The 20,343-nt window shown below is 44.9% G+C and overlaps 1 protein-coding gene across 3 annotated transcripts; it reads left to right on the top strand.

Annotated features, from left to right (window-relative positions):
- The first annotated feature begins 437 nt into the window (after positions 1 to 437).
- tmem175 (transmembrane protein 175) lies at positions 438 to 20,343 on the top strand. Of its 3 annotated transcripts, XM_061905018.1 has the most exons (10): positions 438 to 665; positions 6,748 to 6,786; positions 6,846 to 6,943; positions 9,089 to 9,140; positions 9,202 to 9,237; positions 9,296 to 9,379; positions 9,464 to 9,628; positions 18,472 to 18,550; positions 18,626 to 18,755; positions 18,812 to 20,343. In XM_061905018.1, the coding sequence occupies exons 1-10, from the start codon at positions 465 to 467 to the stop codon at positions 19,437 to 19,439; spliced, it is 1,512 nt and encodes a 503-aa protein (XP_061761002.1). In that variant the 5' UTR covers positions 438 to 464; the 3' UTR covers positions 19,440 to 20,343. The 3 variants fall into 3 exon arrangements, with proteins under 3 accessions (XP_061761002.1, XP_061761005.1, XP_061761010.1); XM_061905021.1 differs by lacking the exon at positions 6,748 to 6,786; XM_061905026.1 differs by lacking the exons at positions 438 to 665; positions 9,089 to 9,140 and having other exon boundaries at positions 6,754 to 6,786.

The following is a 20,343-nucleotide window of genomic DNA, read 5'->3' on the forward strand; positions in this document are numbered from 1 at the left end:
GGTATCATTATGGGAAATTATATTCATTTCTGCATTAAAACAACAAAGAACTGCGTTCACTTATTAGGAGGAATGTCTCCCTCTAGCGGCAAAAGAGAAAAACACATATTTTAGCTTTTAAATTCTATTTTCTTTAAGGTAATTTATGTTACTTTGTTAACTTAAATTATTGGCTATATTTTAAAAAGGATCAGTATTTAAAAAACTAAACAAAAAATAATTATAATGTATCTGCGTTGGCCCTGCGATGAGTCAGCGACTTGTCCAGGGTGTACGCCGCCTTTCGCCCGAATGCAGTTGCGATAGGCTCCAACGAACCCAACAGGAACAAGGGATAGAAATGGATAATAATAGGGATCTGGGTCGGTTTCAGACTTTTCCCCGCTCGCAAGCACTGCTACCCCACGCACTTCCGCTTCCGGTAGCCCCGCCCCCGCCCGGTCAAACTGTCTGCAAACAAAAACATGGACCGGCAGCACCGCGACCACGACAGGGAGGACGCGGAGGACGCGGAGGACGCTGTCATCCAGCAGCCGACCGTCGGCGAGGCGGTGGAGCAGCCGGCGGCCTCCACGGAGAGCGATCAGGACCCCGGCGGCACGCAGTCCTCCCACCGCCTGCTGGCCTACAGCGACGCACTCATATCCATCATCGCCACCGTCATGGTGAGACACTCCGCCGGTACCCAAAGTAAAATCTCCCAAACCCAGCCCAGCCGACTGCTTGTCCCGGCATTGGGACCTCATGTCCTGGCATGGCAGCCCGGGCTGCTGCTGGGTTTAAGAAACCGTCTGTAAATGATAAGGGACCGTCTGTAAATGATGTCAGTCCGCGCTACTATTGTGGTTAGGGGCCGTCTGTAAATGATAAGGGACCATCTGTAAATGATGCCCAGGGATGTCAGCCTGTGCTACTGCTGTGGTTAAGGGACCGTGTGTAAATGATAAGAAACTGTCTTTAAGTGATAAGAGACATTATGTAGATTATGTCAGCCCTACTGGTTGCGGTTAAGGGACTGTCTGTAAATAACAAGGAACCGTCTGTAAATGATGTCAGTCCATGCTATTGCTGTGGTTAAGGGACCGTCTGTAAATGATGCCCTGGGATGTCAGCCCATGCTACTGCTGTGGTTAAGGGACCGTCTGTAAATGATGCCCTGGGATGTCAGCCCATGCTACTGCTGTGGTTAAGGGACCGTCTGTAAATGATGCCCTGGGATGTCAGCCCATGCTACTGCTGTGGTTAAGGGACCATCTGTAAATGATAACCGGGGATGGGAATAAGCGGTAGAAAATGGATGGATGGATGGATGGATGGATGGATGGATGGATGTCAGCCCGTGCTATTGCTTTGGTTAAGGGACCATCTGTAAATGATAAGGAACTGTCTGTAAGTGATGAGACCTCATGTAAATTATGTCAGCCCGTGCTACTGCTGTGGTTAAGGGACCGTGTGTAAATGATAAGAAACTGTCTTTAAGTGATAAGAGACATTATGTAGATTATGTCAGCCCTACTGGTTGTGGTTAAGGGACTGTCTGTAAATGACAAGGAACCGTCTGTAAATGATGTCAGTCCATGCTATTGCTGTGGTTAAGGGACCGTCTGTAAATGATGCCCTGGGATGTCAGCCCATGCTACTGCTGTGGTTAAGGGACCGTCTGTAAATGATGCCCTGGGATATCAGCCCATGCTATTGCTTTGGTTAAGGGACCATCTGTAAATGATAACCGGGGATGGGAATAAACGGTAGAAAAATGGATGGATGGATGGATGGATGTCAGCCCGTGCTATTGCTGTGGTTAAGGGACCATCTGTAAATGATAAGGAACTGTCTGTAAGTGATGAGACCTCATGTAAATTATGTCAGCCCATGCTACTGCTGTGGTTAAGGGACTGTCTGTAAATGATAAGGGACTGTCTGTAAATGATGCCTGGGGATGTCAGCCAATGATACTGCTGTGGTTAAGGGACCATCTGTAAATGATGTCAGTCCATGCTATTGCTGTGGTTAAGGGACCGTCTGTAAATGATGCCCTGGGATGTCAGCCCATGCTACTGCTGTGGTTAAGGGACCATCTGTAAATGATAGCCGGGGATGGGAATAAGCGGTAGAAAATGGATGGATGGATGGATGGATGGATGGATGTCAGCCCGTACTATTGCTGTTGTTAAGGGACCATCTGTAAATGATAAGGAACTGTCTGTAAGTGATAAGAGACCTCATGTAAATTATGTCAGCCCGTGCTACTGCTGTGGTTAAGGGACTGTCTGTAAATGATAAGGGACCGTCTGTAAATGATGCCTGGGGATGTCAGCCGATGATACTGCTGTGGTTAAGGGACCATCTGTAAATGATGTCAGTCCATGCTATTGCTGTGGTTAAGGGACCGTCTGTAAATGATGCCCTGGGATGTCAGCCCATGCTACTGCTGTGGTTAAGGGACCATCTGTAAATGATAACCGGGGATGGGAATAAGCGGTAGAAAATGAATGAATGAATGAATGGATGGATGTAAGCCCATGCTATTGCTGTCATTAAGGGACCATCTGTAAATGATAAGGAACTGTCTGGAAGTGATAAGAAACCTTATGTAAATTATGTCAGCCCGTGCTACTGCTGTGGTTAAGGGACCATCTGTAAATGATTAGAGACCGTCTGTAAATGATGCACATTTTCCAAACTATAGAGCGCTCCTCTATATAAGCCACATTCACAAAATTTGAGAAGAAAACAATATGTTTCCGTATTTTAGCCGCAGCGGACTATAAGTCTCAGATATATACGTTGTGAAATTAGTTATTTACACAGAAATATTTAGTAAATGTTTATTTGCATACCTTAATTGTTTCCAAATGGTGTCTGTAAAATGGCAGTAAAACGGTGGATCAAACAAAACAGAAGTCTTGGTCATGGACCCACTAGCTGTGCTAGCTAGCTCTCCAGTCAGGTAAACAGACTCAATAACTCCACACTGATGTTTTGCTGAATTTACAGAGGACTTTGTGAAAGTGAAACAATACAAAAAGAATGCCATTATAAGTTAATACTGTCACTTATACGTCACATACCGTCACCTCATACGTCACATACTGTCACCTCATACGTCACATACTGTCACCTCGTATATCACATACTGTCACGTCATATGTCACATACTGTCACCTCATACGTCACATACTGTCACCTCGTATGTCACATACTGTCACCTCATACGTCACATACTGTCTCCTCATATGTCACATACTGTCACCTCACACGTCACATACTGTCACGTCATATGCCACATACTGTCACCTGACACGTCACATACTGTCACGTCATATGTCACACACTGTCACCTCACAAGTCACATACTGTCACCTCATACGTCACATACTGTCACCTCACACGTCACATACTGTCACGTCACATGTCACATACTGTCACCTCATACGTCACATACTGTCACCTCATACGTCACATACTGTCACCTCATACGTCACATACTGTCACCTCATACGTCACATACTGTCACGTCATATGTCACATACTGTGACCTCATACATCACACTCTATCACGTCATATGTCACATACCGTCACGTCATATGTCACATACTGTCACATACTGTCACGTCATATGTCACATACTGTCACCTCACACGTCACATACTGTCACCTCATACGTCACATACTGTCACCTCACACGTCACATATTGTCACGGCATACGTCACATACTGTCACCTCACACGTCACATATTGTCACGTCATACGTCACATACTGTCACCTCACACGTCAGATACTGTCACCTCACACGTCACATATTGTCACCTCATACGTCACATACTGTCACTTCATACGTCACATATGTATACGCCCGCGCCCAGCAGAGAGGTAGCAGCGTTGCTAATGTTAGCTGTGATCCTAGCGGAGCCGTGCGAGTGGTAATACGAGAGAAAGAAGGTGCCAATCTGGTAACAAATGAAGGAATAAATAATTCCCAGGAAAAACAGCAGGGGGTCCATCGTCTGGCGGTGGTTTGGCTCCAAGTGCGAATATGTCGAACAGACAACCTTAATTTGTCCAATGTGGGACAAAAAAGTAGCATTACTGCAAATATATAGCATCATTTGATAAGTCACCTGCTAGAGAATGAAGATTGCCTACTCCGCATGTCAACATCTCCATTCGGTGCCACACCATCAAAATGCCGAGGCAAACATTTCCACACCAACACCGTATGAAAAAACAAGTCAAAAACAGAAGGAGATAATGTCTGCAGGAACCTACCACATAGTGAAGGACGGACACTATTGGATTTCCTATTATGCAGCTCATTTTTATTTGACACTTATTGAAATAGTTTGTGTGACATCATGCACAAAAGTGCACTTTATTTGTTTTAAACTATTGTAGTGGCGTTCTGTACAAAAAGTGCACTTTATTTTAGTGTTGTTATGATATGTCATCTTAGTGACATCATGTACGAAAGTGCACTCATAGCTTGTTTTACAATGTCTCTGACAATTTTGCACTTTCTGTTTGGAAATGACATGAATGTTTGTGCCACTGTGCCAATAACTGTTTCATAAATACACTTTTAGTTGTGATTTCCTTCTCTGCATGAAAGTTTAAAAGGAGCATATATTAATGCAGTAAGAAGAAGAATGTTTTAATGCAGACACATAGAAGCATCGTACTACTGTCATTATATGCACCAAGTGTTCATTCAAGGCTAAGGCTACATATCCGCATATATATGGTGTATGGTCACATGACCTAAACATAGCCACATATATATGGTGTATGGTCACATGACCTAAACATAGCCACATATATATGGTGTATGGTCACATGGCCTAAACATACGGAGATATTAATAAAAGGCCATCTGGCCCAGCCCTACACTGTGTTGGATCCATTATGGATTGATCTTTCACAGTATCATGTTCTCATATGTTCTCATAGTCATCAGTATCATCAGTATCACAGTATCATGTTCTCATAGTCATCATTGTCACCGACGTCCCACTGGGTCATTATCGTCACCGATGTCCCACTGGGTGTGAGTTTTCCTTGCCCTTATGTGGGCCTACCGAGGATGTCGTAGTGGTTTGTGCAGCCCTTTGAGACATTAGTGATTTAGGGCTATATAAGTAAACATTGATTGATTGATTGATCAATCATGGAAGTTTTTATTGAGTAAGAATTGTTTTAGTTATATTGTAAAACTTACAAACATTGTTGGAGTGATGAATGAAGAATCCATAGGAGTAGAACGACATGGACGGCTAGAAGACAGTTGTACTTCCAGGTGGAATCTCAGTCTAAACACCCCCAGCAGACTGGTCTTGTCTGTGTAGACTTGTTTTGAGGTTGGAATCCTAAAGAACAGTTGGCCAAAGTCCAATAGTCTGGAATGTCCCACCTGAAACTAAAGTCCAATAGTCTGTGGAATGTCCCACCTGAAACTAAAGTCAATAGTCTGTGGCTGGGGTAGGGAACCTATGGCTCGGTAGCCAGATGTGGCTCTTTTGATGACTGCATCTGGCTCTCGGATAAATCTGAGCTGATGTTGCTTAAAACGATAAGTAATGAATAATTTCACTTGTAATCACAGTGTTAAAAATAATGTTCAAAATATAAAAGATTCTCATGCATTTTTAATCCATCCATCCGTTCAAAAAGTTGCGTTAATGGTAACAAGTTATTTAGTTATTATTGGTTAGTGTGGGGCTTGCCCTCCTGGGGGTTCTTCAGACTCCCAAGTACCGACATGAAAGCCTGTTTCAGGGTTACAATATTGTTTTATTTTTCAATAAGTCTCTCAGTTGTTTTCCAGCAATTGTATTTCCAGCCCCAACCCAATTTCTCCTCCTGGCTGCTGCTTATAACAGAGCGACAGGTGGTTAGATAACAAGGCCCAGGTGGGCCATCTACGCACCTGTCGCTGCAGGCCCGCAGGCCACGCCCCCTCCACAGTTAACTTCAGAATAACAATGTTATTACACAGAATAAGAGACCTATTATACTCTAGAAATGTTGGTCTTACTTAAAAATGCACGTGTTTAGTTGTGTTCAGTGTTAAAAAAAATATTATATGGCTCTTAAGGAAATACATTTTAAAATATTTGGCTTTTCGGCTCTCTCAGCCAAAAAGGTTCCCGACCCCTGGTCTGTGGAATATATGACCTGAAACCAAAGTCCAGGGGTTATTTCTAGAAGTGAACAATGGCACAAGTCATAATGTGATGGTGTTTGCAGGTGATAATGTGAAGGTGTTTGCAGGTGATAATGTGGTGGTGTTTGCAGGTGTTAATGTGATGGTGCTTGCAGGTGATAATGTGGTTTTTGCAGGTGATAATGTGTTGGCGTTTGCAGGTGATTATGTAGTGGTGTTTGTAGGTGATAACGTGGTGGTGTTTGTAGGTGATAACGTGATGGTGTTTGCAGGTGATAACGTGATGGTGTTTGCAGGTGATAATGTGATGGTAATTGCAGTTGATAATGTGATGGTTTTTGCAGGTGATAATGTAGTGGCGTTTGCAGGTGATAATGTGGTGGTGATTGCAGTTGATAATGTGATGGTGTTTGCAGGTGATAATGTGATGGGGTTTGTAGGTGATAATGTGGTGGTGTTTGCAGGTGATAATGTGATGATGTTTGTAGGTGATAATGTGGTGGTGTTTGCAGGTAATAATGTGATGGTGTTTGCAGGTGATCATGTGGTGGTGTTTGCAGGTGATAATGTTATGGTGTTTGCAGATCCTGCCTGTGGCCCACACCAAGATGGAGGAGGACGAGGTGAAGTCACACATGGCATTGGGGTCGTGTTACCATGGTGACGTCTTCTTCCTCTTCAGGAGTTCAAGCAGAGCGTCCGGCTTCTTCTCACCACCAAGATCGCCGTCTACCTGATGACTTTCCTCATCGTCACCATGGCCTGGGCCGCCCACATCAGGTGTGTGACCTCACTTCCTGTTTGACACCTACCCTGATGGTCTCAATGTATTCCTTTCACTATTGAAATCAGGATTATTCACATAAAACCTCTTTCATTGCACCTTTTATGTGGAACAAACATGGCGGGATTATTTCATGGTTGGGGGAACCAGTGAGAGTGTCCAGAGAACGGTGTGAGGGTCAGTCATAATCATATTTAATGGTTGGGGGAACCATATAACGGTGTGGGGGTCAGTCATAATAATATTTAATGGTTGGGGGAACCAAAGAATGGTGTGAGGGTCAGTCATAAGCATATTTAATGGTTGGGAAACCCGAGAACGGTGTAAGGGTCAGTTATAATCATATTTAATGGTTGGGGGAACCAGAGAACGGTGTAAGGGTCAGTCATAATCATATTTAATGGTTGGGGGAACCAGAGAACGGTGTGAGGATCAGTCATAATCATATTTAATGGTTGGGGGAACCAGAGAACGGTGTGAGGATCAGTCATAATCATATTTAATGGTTGGGGGAACCAGAGAACGGTGTGAGGGTCAGTCATAATCATATTTAATGGTTTGGCGAACCAGAGAACGGTGTGAGGGTCAGTCATAATCATATTTAATGGTTGGGGGAACCAGAGAACGGTTTGTGGGTCAGTCATAATCATGTTCCATTTAATAATGCCTTTATGTGTCATCATAGGTTGTTCCTGTTGAGTCCTCTTTAAAATGATTTGTTCCTGTTCCTGATTTCCCTTTTCTTTTATTCCTTGTTGACTTTTCTTCAGTCCCAATGTTGTTTTAGTCGCTATTCTTGTTCTGTCGTCTGACATCTGTCCTGCTAGACCTATGTTGGTAGTCTTTGGGTTGGACTTGTTGTTCTGTGGTCAGACTTTCTTTTGTTCCTGTTTGCCTTCCAGTGCTTCTTTTAGATCCCTTCTTGTTCCAGTCTGACCAACATCTGTTCCAACACCCTGTTCCAGTCTGACCAACATCTGTTCCAACACCTTGTTCCAGTCTGACCAACATCTGTTCCAACACCTTGTTCCAGTCTGACCAACATCTGTTCCAACATCTTGTTCCAGTCCGACCAACATCTTGTTTCAAGATTTTGTTCCAATCTGACCAACATCTGTTCCAAAAATCTTGTTCCAGTCTGACCAACATCTGTTCCAAAATCTTGTTGCAGTCTGACCAAAATCTTGTTCGAGTCTGACCAACATCTGTTCCAACACCTTCTTCCAGTCTGACCAACATCTCTTTCCAACATCTTGTTCTCAGATCTTGTTCCAATCCGACCAGCATCTGTTCCAACACCTTGTTCCAATCTGACCAATATCTGTTCCAAAACCTTGTTCCAGTCTGACCAACATCCTGTTCCAGTCTGACCAACATCTTGTTCCAGTCTGACCAAAATCTTGTTCGAGTCTGATCAACATCTGTTCCAACACCTTGTTCCAGTCTGACTAACATCTCTTTCCAACATCTTGTTCTCAGATCTTGTTCCAATTTGACCAACATCTGTTCCAACACCCTGTTCCAATCTGACCAACATCTGTTCCAACCCCTTGTTCCAATCCGACCAACATCTGTTCCAACACCTTGTTCCAATCTGACCAACATCTGTTCTAACACCTTGTTCCAGTCTGACCAACATCTGTTCTAACACCTTGTTCCAGTCTGACCAACATCTTTTCCAACATCCTGTTCAAGTTTGACCACCATCTGTTCCAATACCTTGTTCCAATCTGACCAACATCTGTTCCAACACCTTGTTCTAATCTGACCAACATCTGTTCTAACACCTTGTTCCAGTCTGACCAACATCTGTTCTAACACCTTGTTCCAGTCTGACCAACATCTGTTCTAACACCTTGTTCCAGTCTGACCAACATCTTTTCCAACATCCTGTTCAAGTTTGACCACCATCTGTTCCAATACCTTGTTCCAATCTGACCAACATCTGTTCCAACACCTTGTTCCAATCTGACCAACATCTGTTCTAACACCTTGTTCCAGTCTGACCAACATCTGTTCTAACACCTTGTTCAAGTCTGACCAACATCTTTTCCAACATCCTGTTCAAGTTTGACCAACATCTGTTCCAACACCTTGTTCCAATCTGACCAACATCTGCTCTTCCTCCGAGGTGCGTCCAGGTTATTCCAGTTGATTGTGCGGATCGACGACTGCGTGGCGTTGTTGAACCTGGTAATTAGCGGACACGTAGACCAGAACTGGTGTTGTTCCTGATGTTGTGCTGTGCTTGCAGGCGTGCATGATGCTGATCACCTTCCTGCCGTACACGGTCAGTATGGCCTCACCTTTTGCCGCACAAGTCGGGACCAGACGACCTCTCTTTGCAGTTCTCTCTGATGGCCGCCTTTCCTGCCAATGTGCTGGGGATTCTTCTCTTCTGTGGCTGTGTCATGGTCCTCGGCGTCCTCCAGGTGAGAACGTGTCATGGTCCTCGCCGTCCTCCAGGTGAGGACGTCTCCGTCCCTCCTGACCAAGGATGTGTTTCGCCCTCACAGTCGCTGATCGTGTTGTACGCCTTCAGCCGGCCGTTCCTCCTGGACCGCCACGTCCAGGAGTCAGAGAACCGCGAGTTCTATAAGCATCACATCCTGAAAGTTCTGCTGAGGGTTCCTCTCATGTGCCTCTTTGCCAGCATCTTGTCCTTAGTCCTGTTCCAGCTGGTTAGTCCCGCCCGCTACACATTACACATTTGGGGCGGCATGGCGTAGTGGGTAGAGCGGCCGTGCCAGAAACCTGAGGGTTGCAGGTTCGCTTCCCACCTATTGACATCAAAGTCGCTGCCGTTGTGTCCTTGGGCTGGACACTTCACCCTTTGCCCCCGGTGCCGCTCACACTGGTGAATGAATGATGAATGATGGTGGTCGGAGGGGCCGTAGGCGCAAACTGGCAGCCACGCTTCCGTCAGTCTACCTCAGGGCAGCTGTGGCTACAGATGTAGCTTACCACCACCAGGTGTGAATGAATGATGGGTTCCCATTTCTTTGTGAGCGCTTTGAGTATAATAGAAAAGCGCGATATGGATCTAATCCATTATTATTATTAGCATAGAGCTAACTGTTGAATGTCAGTGTCACACCACTTTGAAATTCTGATGCTAACACGAAATGTGATGCTAGCAATAGCCTGAGCTTGTGACTGCTTCCAGTCCAACATCTTGTTGACTGCTTCCAGTCAAGGTTCAAGATTCAGCTTTATTGTCCCCGTGGGGAAATGTGTCTTGGACACAGTGCATCATTGCTTTTTTAACATACATAAAAACAACAGAACAAAAACACAAGCAAAGACACAATCACAACCAGAAAACTAACATTTAAACATCAGAACATGGAGCTTGATAGACATAGGTGGCACTTTGATGTAGGCATAAAATCTACAGTATGGAGATAAAGATAAAGTACCAGTGTGCATTGCACCAGAGCTCATGGATAAAGTGCTGTGTGCTAAAGTGTTTAGTACTAAAGTGCTATGTGCTATAGTGCTTTGTGCTAAAAAAGTGCTAACCTATGTATTAAAGGCCTACTGAAATGAGATTTTCTTATTTAAACGGGGATAGCAGGTCCATTCTATGTGTCATTTCGCGATATTCCCATATTTTTGCTGAAAGGATTTGGTAGAGAACATCCACGATAAAGTTCGCGACTGGAGAAAAGCCCTGCCTCTACCGGAAGTCGCAGACGATGACGTCACTCGTTGAGGGCTCCTCATATATTCACATTGTTTATAATGGGAGCCTCCAACAAAAAGTGCTATTCGGACCGAGAAAATGACGATTTCCCCATTAATTTGAGCGAGGATGAAAGATTCGTGTTTGAGGATATTGATAGCGACGGACTAGGAAAAAAAAAAAAAAAAAAAAGGCGATTGCAATCGCGTTCCATTGAGACGGATTCATTTGTTTTTTAGAGACATTTACTAGGATAATTCTGGGAAATCCCTTATCTTTTTATTGTGTTGCTAGTGTTTTAGTGAGTTTAACAGTACCTGATAGTCCGAAGTGTACGTCCACCATGTTGACGCGCAGTGTCTCGGGGAAGTCGACGACAGCTGTACGGGAGGCGCAAGCTCAACTGATATCCGGTAAGAAGCGACTTTTTAACCACAATTTTCTCACCAAAACCTGCTGGTTGACAAGTGGTCGGGATCCATGTCCGCTGTGATCCATAGGAAAGTTTCAACTCCGTGAATTTTAAACAAGGAATCACCGTGTGTTTGTGTGGCTAAAGGCTGAAGCTTCCCAACTCCATCTTGCTACTTTGACTTCTCCAATATTAATTGAACAAATTGCAAAAGATTCAGCAACACAGATGTCCAAAATACTGTGTAATTATGCCGTTAAAGCAGACGACATTTAGCTGTGTGTGTGCGTAGCGCTCGTACTTCCTAAAAACCCGTGACGTCTTGCGTACACGTCATCATTACACAACGTTTTCAAGACGAAACTCCCGGGAAATTTAAAATTGCAATTTAGTAAACTAAAAAGGCCGTATTGGCATGTGTTGCAATGTTAATATTTCATCGATATATAAACTATCAGACTGCGTGGTCTGTAGTAGTGGGTTTCAGTAGGCCTTTAACATTCTATTGCACATTGTTGGTCAGCTTAATGGAGGCTGGGACAAATGATAATTTGAGGCGGTTAGATTTGCATAGTGGGACCCGGAGTCTTCTCTCTAATGGTAGGGTTCCACATTCAGGGAAGAGTGGGTGTTGTGAATTGGAAATAATTTTCTTAGCTTTCTTAGCTTAACGGTTAGGTTGCCAAACCATGAGGTAATCCCGTATCTAATGATGCTCTCTACAATGGCACGGTAGAAAATCATTATGATGTGGCTGCTTATGCCGTACAATCTTAATCTTCGCTAAAAATATAGCCTCTGTTGCAGTCTATTGCACAGTTTGTCCTACATTTTGTTGACTGCTTCCAGTCCTACATGTTGTTGACTACTTCCAGTCCCACATGTTGTTGACTGCTTCCAGTCCTACATGTTGTTGACTGCTTCCAGTCCTACATTTTGTTGACTGCTTCCAGTCCTACATGTTGTTGACTGCTTCCAGTCCTACATGTTGTTGACTGCTTCCAGTCCTACATTTTGTTGACTGCTTCCAGTCCTACATGTTGTTGACTGCTTCCAGTCCTACATTTTGTTGACTGCTTCCAGTCCTACATGTTGTTGACTGCTTCCAGTCCTACATTTTGTTGACTGCTTCCAGTCCTACATGTTGTTGACTGCTTCCAGTCCTACATGTTGTTGACTGCTTCCAGTCCTACATGTTGTTGACTGCTTCCAGTCCTACATGTTGTTGACTGCTTCCAGTCCTACATGTTGTTGACTGCTTCCAGTCCTACATTTTGTTGACTGCTTCCAGTCCTACATGTTGTTGACTGCTTCCAGTCCTACATGTTGTTGACTGCTTCCAGTCCTACATGTTGTTGACTGCTTCCAGTCCTACATGTTGTTGACTGCTTCCAGTCCTACATTTTGTTGACTGCTTCCAGTCCTACATGTTGTTGACTGCTTCCAGTCCTACATGTTGTTGACTGCTTCCAGTCCTACATTTTGTTGACTGCTTCCAGTCCTACATGTTGTTGACTGCTTCCAGTCCTACATTTTGTTGACTGCTTCCAGTCCTACATGTTGTTGACTGCTTCCAGTCCTACATGTTGTTGACTGCTTCCAGTCCTACATTTTGTTGACTGCTTCCAGTCCTACATGTTGTTGACTGCTTCCAGTCCTACATTTTGTTGACTGCTTCCAGTCCTACATGTTGTTGACTGCTTCCAGTCCTACATGTTGTTGACTGCTTCCAGTCCTACATTTTGTTGACTGCTTCCAGTCCTACATGTTGTTGACTGTTTCCAGTCCTACATGTTGTTGACTGCTTCCAGTCCTACATGTTGTTGACTGCTTCCAGTCCTACATTTTGTTGACTGCTTCCAGTCCTACATGTTGTTGACTGCTTCCAGTCCTACATGTTGTTGACTGCTTCCAGTCCTACATTTTGTTGACTGCTTCCAGTCCTACATGTTGTTGACTGCTTCCAGTCCTACATGTTGTTGACTGCTTCCAGTCCTACATGTTGTTGACTGCTTCCAGTCCTACATTTTGTTGACTGCTTCCAGTCCTACATGTTGTTGACTGCTTCCAGTCCTACATGTTGTTGACTGCTTCCAGTCCTACATTTTGTTGACTGCTTCCAGTCCTACATGTTGTTGACTGCTTCCAGTCCTACATGTTGTTGACTGCTTCCAGTCCTACATGTTGTTGACTGCTTCCAGTCCTACATGTTGTTGACTGCTTCCAGTCCTACATGTTGTTGACTGCTTCCAGTCCTACATTTTTTTGACTGCTTCCAATCCTACGTGTTGTTGACTGCTTCCAGTCCTACATGTTGTTGACTGCTTCCAGTCCTACATGTTGTTGACTGCTTCCAGTCCTACATTTTGTTGACTGCTTCCAGTCCTACATGTTGTTGACTGCTTCCAATCCTACGTGTTGTTGACTGCTTCCAGTCCTACATGTTGTTGACTGCTTCCAGTCCTACATTTTTTTGACTGCTTCCAGTCCTACATGTTGTTGACTGCTTCCAGTCCTACATTGTGTTGACTGCTTCCAGTCCTACGTGTTGTTGACTGCTTCCAGTCCCACATGTTGTTGACTGCTTCCAATCCTACGTGTTGTTGACTGCTTCCAGTCCTACATGTTGTTGACTGCTTCCAGTCCTACATTTTTTTGACTGCTTCCAGTCCTACATGTTGTTGACTGCTTCCAGTCCTACATTGTGTTGACTGCTTCCAGTCCTACGTGTTGTTGACTGCTTCCAGTCCTACATGTTGTTGACTGCTTCCAGTCCTACATTTTTTTGACTGCTTCCAATCCTACGTGTTGTTGACTGCTTCCAGTCCTACATGTTGTTGACTGCTTCCAGTCCTACATTTTTTTGACTGCTTCCAGTCCTACGTGTTGTTGACTGCTTCCAGTCCTACATGTTGTTGACTGCTTCCAGTCCTACATTTTTTTGACTGCTTCCAATCCTACGTGTTGTTGACTGCTTCCAGTCCTACATTTTGTTGACTGCTTCCAATCCTACGTGTTGTTGACTGCTTCCAGTCCTACATTTTTTTGACTGCTTCCAGTCCTACATGTTGTTGACTGCTTCCAGTCCTACATTTTGTTGACTGCTTCCAGTCCTACGTGTTGTTGACTGCTTCCAGTCCTACATGTTGTTGACTGCTTCCAGTCCTACATTTTTTTGACTGCTTCCAATCCTACGTGTTGTTGACTGCTTCCAGTCCTACATTTTTTTGACTGCTTCGAATCCTACATGTTGTTGACTGCTTCCAGTCCTACATTTTGTTGACTGCTTCCAGTCCTACATGTTGTTGACTGCTTCCAATCCTACGTGTTGTTGACTGCTTCCAGTCCTACATTTTGTTGACTGCTTCCAGTCCTACGTGTTGTTGACTGCTTCCAGTCCTACATGTTGTTGACTGCTTCCAGTCCTACATTTTTTTGACTGCTTCCAATCCTACGTGTTGTTGACTGCTTCCAGTCCTACATTTTTTTGACTACTTCCAATCCTACGTGTTGTTGACTGCTTCCAGTCCTACATGTTGTTGACTGCTTCCAGTCCTACATTTTTTTGACTGCTTCCAGTCCTACATGTTGTTGACTGCTTCCAGTCCTACATTTTTTTGACTGCTTCCAATCCTACGTGTTGTTGACTGCTTCCAGTCCTACATTTTTTTGACTGCTTCCAATCCTACGTGTTGTTGACTGCTTCCAGTCCTACATGTTGTTGACTGCTTCCAGTCCTACATGTTGTTGACTGCTTCCAGTCCTACATGTTGTTGACTGCTTCCAGTCCTACATGTTGTTGACTGCTTCCAGTCCTACATGTTGTTGACATCTTCCAGTCCTACATTTTTTTGACTGCTTCCAGTCCTACATTTTGTTGACTGCTTCCAGTCCTACATTTTTTTGACTGCTTCCAATCCTACATGTTGTTGACTGCTTCCAGTCCTACATGTTGTTGACTGCTTCCAGTCCTACATGTTGTTGACTGCTTCCAGTCCTACATGTTGTTGACTGCGTCCAGTCCTACATGTTGTTGACATCTTCCAGTCCTACATTTTTTTGACTGCTTCCAGTCCTACATTTTGTTGACTGCTTCCAGTCCCACATGTTGTTGACTGCTTCCAGTCCTACATTTTTTTGACTGCTTCCAATCCTACGTGTTGTTGACTGCTTCCAGTCCTACATGTTGTTGACTGCTTCCAGTCCTACATGTTGTTGACTGCTTCCAGTCCTACATGTTGTTGACTGCTTCCAGTCCTACATTTTTTTGACTGCTTCCAGTCCTACATTTTGTTGACTGCTTCCAGTCCCACATGTTGTTGACTGCTTCCAGTCCTACATTTTTTTGACTGCTTCCAATCCTACGTGTTGTTGACTGCTTCCAGTCCTACATTTTTCTGACTACTTCCAATCCTACGTGTTGTTGACTGCTTCCAGTCCTACATGTTGTTGACTGCTTCCAGTCCTACATGTTGTTGACTGCTTCCAGTCCTACATGTTGTTGACTGCTTCCAGTCCTACATGTTGTTGACTGCTTCCAGTCCTACATTTTTCTGACTACTTCCAATCCTACGTGTTGTTGACTGCTTCCAGTCCTACGTGTTGTTGACTGCTTCCAGTCCTACATGTTGTTGACTGCTTCCAGTCCTACATGTTGTTGACTGCTTCCAGTCCTACATGTTGTTGACTGCTTCCAGTCCTACATGTTGTTGACTGCTTCCAGTCCTACATGTTGTTGACATCTTCCAGTCCTACATTTTTTTGACTGCTTCCAGTCCTACATTTTGTTGACTGCTTCCAGTCCCACATGTTGTTGACTGCTTCCAGTCCTACATTTTTTTGACTGCTTCCAATCCTACATGTTGTTGACTGCTTCCAGTCCTACATGTTGTTGACTGCTTCCAGTCCTACATGTTGTTGACTGCTTCCAGTCCTACATGTTGTTGACTGCGTCCAGTCCTACATGTTGTTGACATCTTCCAGTCCTACATTTTTTTGACTGCTTCCAGTCCTACATTTTGTTGACTGCTTCCAGTCCCACATGTTGTTGACTGCTTCCAGTCCTACATTTTTTTGACTGCTTCCAATCCTACGTGTTGTTGACTGCTTCCAGTCCTACATGTTGTTGACTGCTTCCAGTCCTACATGTTGTTGACTGCTTCCAGTCCTACATGTTGTTGACTGCTTCCAGTCCTACATGTTGTTGACTGCTTCCAGTCCTACATTTTTTTGACTGCTTCCAGTCCTACATTTTGTTGACTGCTTCCAGTCCCACATGTTGTTGACTGCTTCCAGTCCTACATTTTTTTGACTGCTTCCAATCCTACGTGTTGTTGACTGCTTCCAGTCCTACATTTTTCTGACTACTTCCAATCCTACGTGTTGTTGACTGCTTCCAGTCCTACATGTTGTTGACTGCTTCCAGTCCTACATGTTGTTGACTGCTTCCAGTCCTACATGTTGTTGACTGCTTCCAGTCCTACATGTTGTTGACTGCTTCCAGTCCTACATTTTTCTGACTACTTCCAATCCTACGTGTTGTTGACTGCTTCCAGTCCTACATGTTGTTGACTGCTTCCAGTCCCACATGTTGTTGACTGCTTCCAGTCCCACATGTTGTTGACTGCTTCCAGTCCTACATTTTTCTGACTACTTCCAATCCTACGTGTTGTTGACTGCTTCCAGTCCTACATGTTGTTGACTGCTTCCAGTCCTACATGTTGTTGACTGCTTCCAGTCCTACATGTTGTTGACTGCTTTCAGTCCCACATGTTGTTGACTGCTTCCAGTCCCACATGTTGTTGACTGCTTCCAGTCCTACATTTTTCTGACTGCTTCCAATCCTACGTGTTGTTGACTGCTTCCAGTCCTACATGTTGTTGACTGCTTCCAATCCTACATGTTGTTGACTGCTTCCAGTCCTACATTTTTTTGACTGCTTCCAATCCTACGTGTTGTTGACTGCTTCCAGTCCTACATGTTGTTGACTGCTTCCAGTCCTACATTTTGTTGACTGCTTCCAGTCCTACATTTTGTTGACTGCTTCCAATCCTACATGTTGTTGACTGCTTCCAGTCCTACATTTTGTTGACTGCTTCCAATCCTACGTGTTGTTGACTGCTTCCAGTCCTACATTTTTTTGACTGCTTCCAGTCCTACATTTTGTTGACTGCTTCCAGTCCTACGTGTTGTTGACTGCTTCCAGTCCTACATGTTGTTGACTGCTTCCAGTCCTACATTTTTTTGACTGCTTCCAATCCTACGTGTTGTTGACTGCTTCCAGTCCCACATGTTGTTGACTGCTTCCAGTCCCACATGTTGTTGACTGCTTCCAGTCCTACATTTTTCTGACTGCTTCCAATCCTACGTGTTGTTGACTGCTTCCAGTCCTACATGTTGTTGACTGCTTCCAGTCCTACATGTTGTTGACTGCTTCCAGTCCTACATGTTGTTGACTGCTTCCAGTCCCACATGTTGTTGACTGCTTCCAGTCCTACATTTTTCTGACTGCTTCCAATCCTACGTGTTGTTGACTGCTTCCAGTCCTACATGTTGTTGACTGCTTCCAGTCCTACATGTTGTTGACTGCTTCCAGTCCTACATGTTGTTGACTGCTTCCAGTCCTACATGTTGTTGACTGCTTCCAGTCCTACATTTTGTTGACTGCTTCCAATCCTACATGTTGTTGACTGCTTCCAGTCCTACATGTTGTTGACTGCTTCCAGTCCTACATGTTGTTGACTGCTTCCAGTCCTACATTTTGTTGACTGCTTCCAATCCTACATGTTGTTGACTGCTTCCAGTCCTACATTTTGTTGACTGCTTCCAGTCCTACATTTTGTTGACTGCTTCCAGTCTTACATTTTTTTGACTGCTTCCAATCCTACGTGTTGTTGACTGCTTCCAGTCCTACATTTTGTTGACTGCTTCCAGTCCTACATGTTGTTGACTGCTTCCAGTCCTACATTTTGTTGACTGCTTCCAATCCTACATTTTGTTGACTGCTTCCAATCCTACATGTTGTTGACTGCTTCCAGTCCTACATGTTGTTGACTGCTTCCAGTCCTACATTTTGTTGACTGCTTCCAGTCCTACATGTTGTTGACTGCTTCCAGTCCTACATGTTGTTGACTGCTTCCAGTCCTACATTTTGTTGACTGCTTCCAGTCCTACATGTTGTTGACTGCTTCCAGTCCTACATGTTGTTGACTGCTTCCAGTCCTACATGTTGTTGACTGCTTCCAGTCCTACATTTTTTTGACTTCTTCCAATCCTACGTGTTGTTGACTGCTTCCAGTCCTACATATTGTTGACTGCTTCCAGTCCTACATTTTGTTGACTGCTTCCAGTCCTACATGTTGTTGACTGCTTCCAGTCCTACATGTTGTTGACTGCCTCTAACCCTACTTGTTGTTGACGGCTTCCAGTCCTACGTGTTGTTGGCGGTGGTCATCTTCCTGCCGTACGTCTCCCAGAGCGTCACGTGGTGCCGAAGTAAAGTCCTGGGTAAGCGCCATCTTGACTTAGCGCACCTTGCAGTGCGAGAAGTTGATGCCATGATGATGTTGGGATTTTCACCAGGTCCGCCGGAGGAGACTCCGGACTCTGCGATGTTTCACGTTCCCAGCGAGCCGCTCAGCAAAGAGCGCGTGGAAGCCTTCAGCGACGGCGTCTACGCCATCGTGGCCACGCTGCTCATCCTGGACATCTGGTGGGTTACTTCCTGTTTGTAGCGAAGCACAACAAACTTTGCCGTCGTCTCCGCAGCGAAGACAACGTTCCTGACGCCGCCGTGGTCCAGAAGCGCTTCGGGGGCAGCTTGGTGGCCGCCCTGCAGGTCTACGGTCCCGAGTACCTGGCCTACTTCGGCTCCTTCGCTACGGTGGGCCTGCTGTGGTTCGTGCATCACTCGCTCTTCCTGCACGTCACCAAGGCCACGCGGCTCATGGGCCTGATGAACATGCTGTCGCTGGCCTGCGTGGGCGGCCTGCCGCTGGCCTACCAGCTGACGCAGCGGTTCCCGCCTGACTCCCGCAACGAGCTGGAGGCGGTGCAGACCAGCTGCGTCATCGTCTTCTTCGCTGGCGTCTTCCAGCTGGCCATCTGGGTGGTGGCGCTCCACAGCGAGCGGGAGACGCTGCAGCCGGGGGTACGCTACGGCGGGCGGGAGCACGTTTTCATGCTGGCCAAGTTGGCGCTCTACCCCTGTGTGGCACTCGGGACCTTCTTCCTCACCTGCGTCCTCGGCCGCTTCAGCGTCTCCATCTTCCACCTGGTGCAGATCCTGGTGCCCTTCGCCTTCCTCCTCCTGCGTCTGTTGGTGCGCCTCCTTCTGGCTCTGCTACCGCACTTCTACAGGAGCCCCGGGGTGCCCTTTAACCCCTTAGATGCCTAGGGGGAGGGGCTAGGTGTTCTCCCTGCTAGTCAAGTTTCTTTAGATGGTCAGTCTGGCTGCTTTCTGACTTGAAGCGTGAGTGAAGAATGAAAGAGATGATGCAGTATTATCTGCACCTGGTGGTTGTTTGAGCCTTAATGCTTCTGTCACACGCAGGATTCTCACAGGAATGAGAAATGACTAGGCGGCGCTATCGCCACTTAGCTCCGTATTCTCACGCCCGTCCATAATGCTGAGGAGCAGGTGGCGCTGTCGCCTGGAAGACTGAAATATTGGAGAAATTAAACTAAACAGAAATAAGGTGGAAAGTGACAGAAAAAGTCAAATTTTGTCTTTTTATAATACTTTTTGTTTTAGCATTTTGGTGCGGTAAATATCAAAAGGCCTTTGACTCTCGAGTGTTGGAAAGTTAGCATAAGAAGCTAGCGAGCAGCCAACATCAAAGATCATGTATGAACACAAGATGCACCGACAAAAAGTTCCGTCCGTCAAATACGAAGAAAAACACGCAAACTTTCTTTAAAATGCACGCACAATTCTTCTTGTCCTTGTTCTTAAGCACTTTATTCCCACTCTTTGTATTGACATCGCTGTCATCCCACTCTTCATATTTATATCACTTTCATCCCACTTTTTATATTTATATCACCTTCATCCCTCTCTTTATATTTTAGTGTGTGACGGGTGTTTTGTTGGTCAATATTTTAGCGTTTAGCATAGTCTTCGTACAAACGGCATCTGGAATGTTTTTAAAAGTGAAATGTGCTGTTGGACAAGAATCCAGCAAGTGAGCAGCAGTTATGTTATTTCTATTTTAGTTGACCTTTTTTCTACTAAATGTTGTCAACTTTGTTTCCTTCACTTTGTCACGTCAGCTTCTGCCAAATAAAACAGCTTCAAATTG

The sequence above is a fragment of the Nerophis ophidion genome, linkage group LG01 (genome assembly GCF_033978795.1).
Source record: "Nerophis ophidion isolate RoL-2023_Sa linkage group LG01, RoL_Noph_v1.0, whole genome shotgun sequence".
In the NCBI taxonomy this organism is placed as follows: domain Eukaryota; kingdom Metazoa; phylum Chordata; class Actinopteri; order Syngnathiformes; family Syngnathidae; genus Nerophis; species Nerophis ophidion.

Excerpts from the sequence above, each read along its gene's own strand:
- tmem175 (XM_061905018.1), top strand. The coding sequence starts at position 465 with ATGGACCGGCAGCACCGCGACCACGACAGGGAGGACGCGGAGGACGCG. Across the intron at positions 9,380-9,463 it reads TGGTCCTCGGCGTCCTCCAG|TCGCTGATCGTGTTGTACGC; the intron begins GTGAGAACGTGT and ends TCGCCCTCACAG. Across the intron at positions 18,756-18,811 it reads CTGCTCATCCTGGACATCTG|CGAAGACAACGTTCCTGACG; the intron begins GTGGGTTACTTC and ends TCGTCTCCGCAG.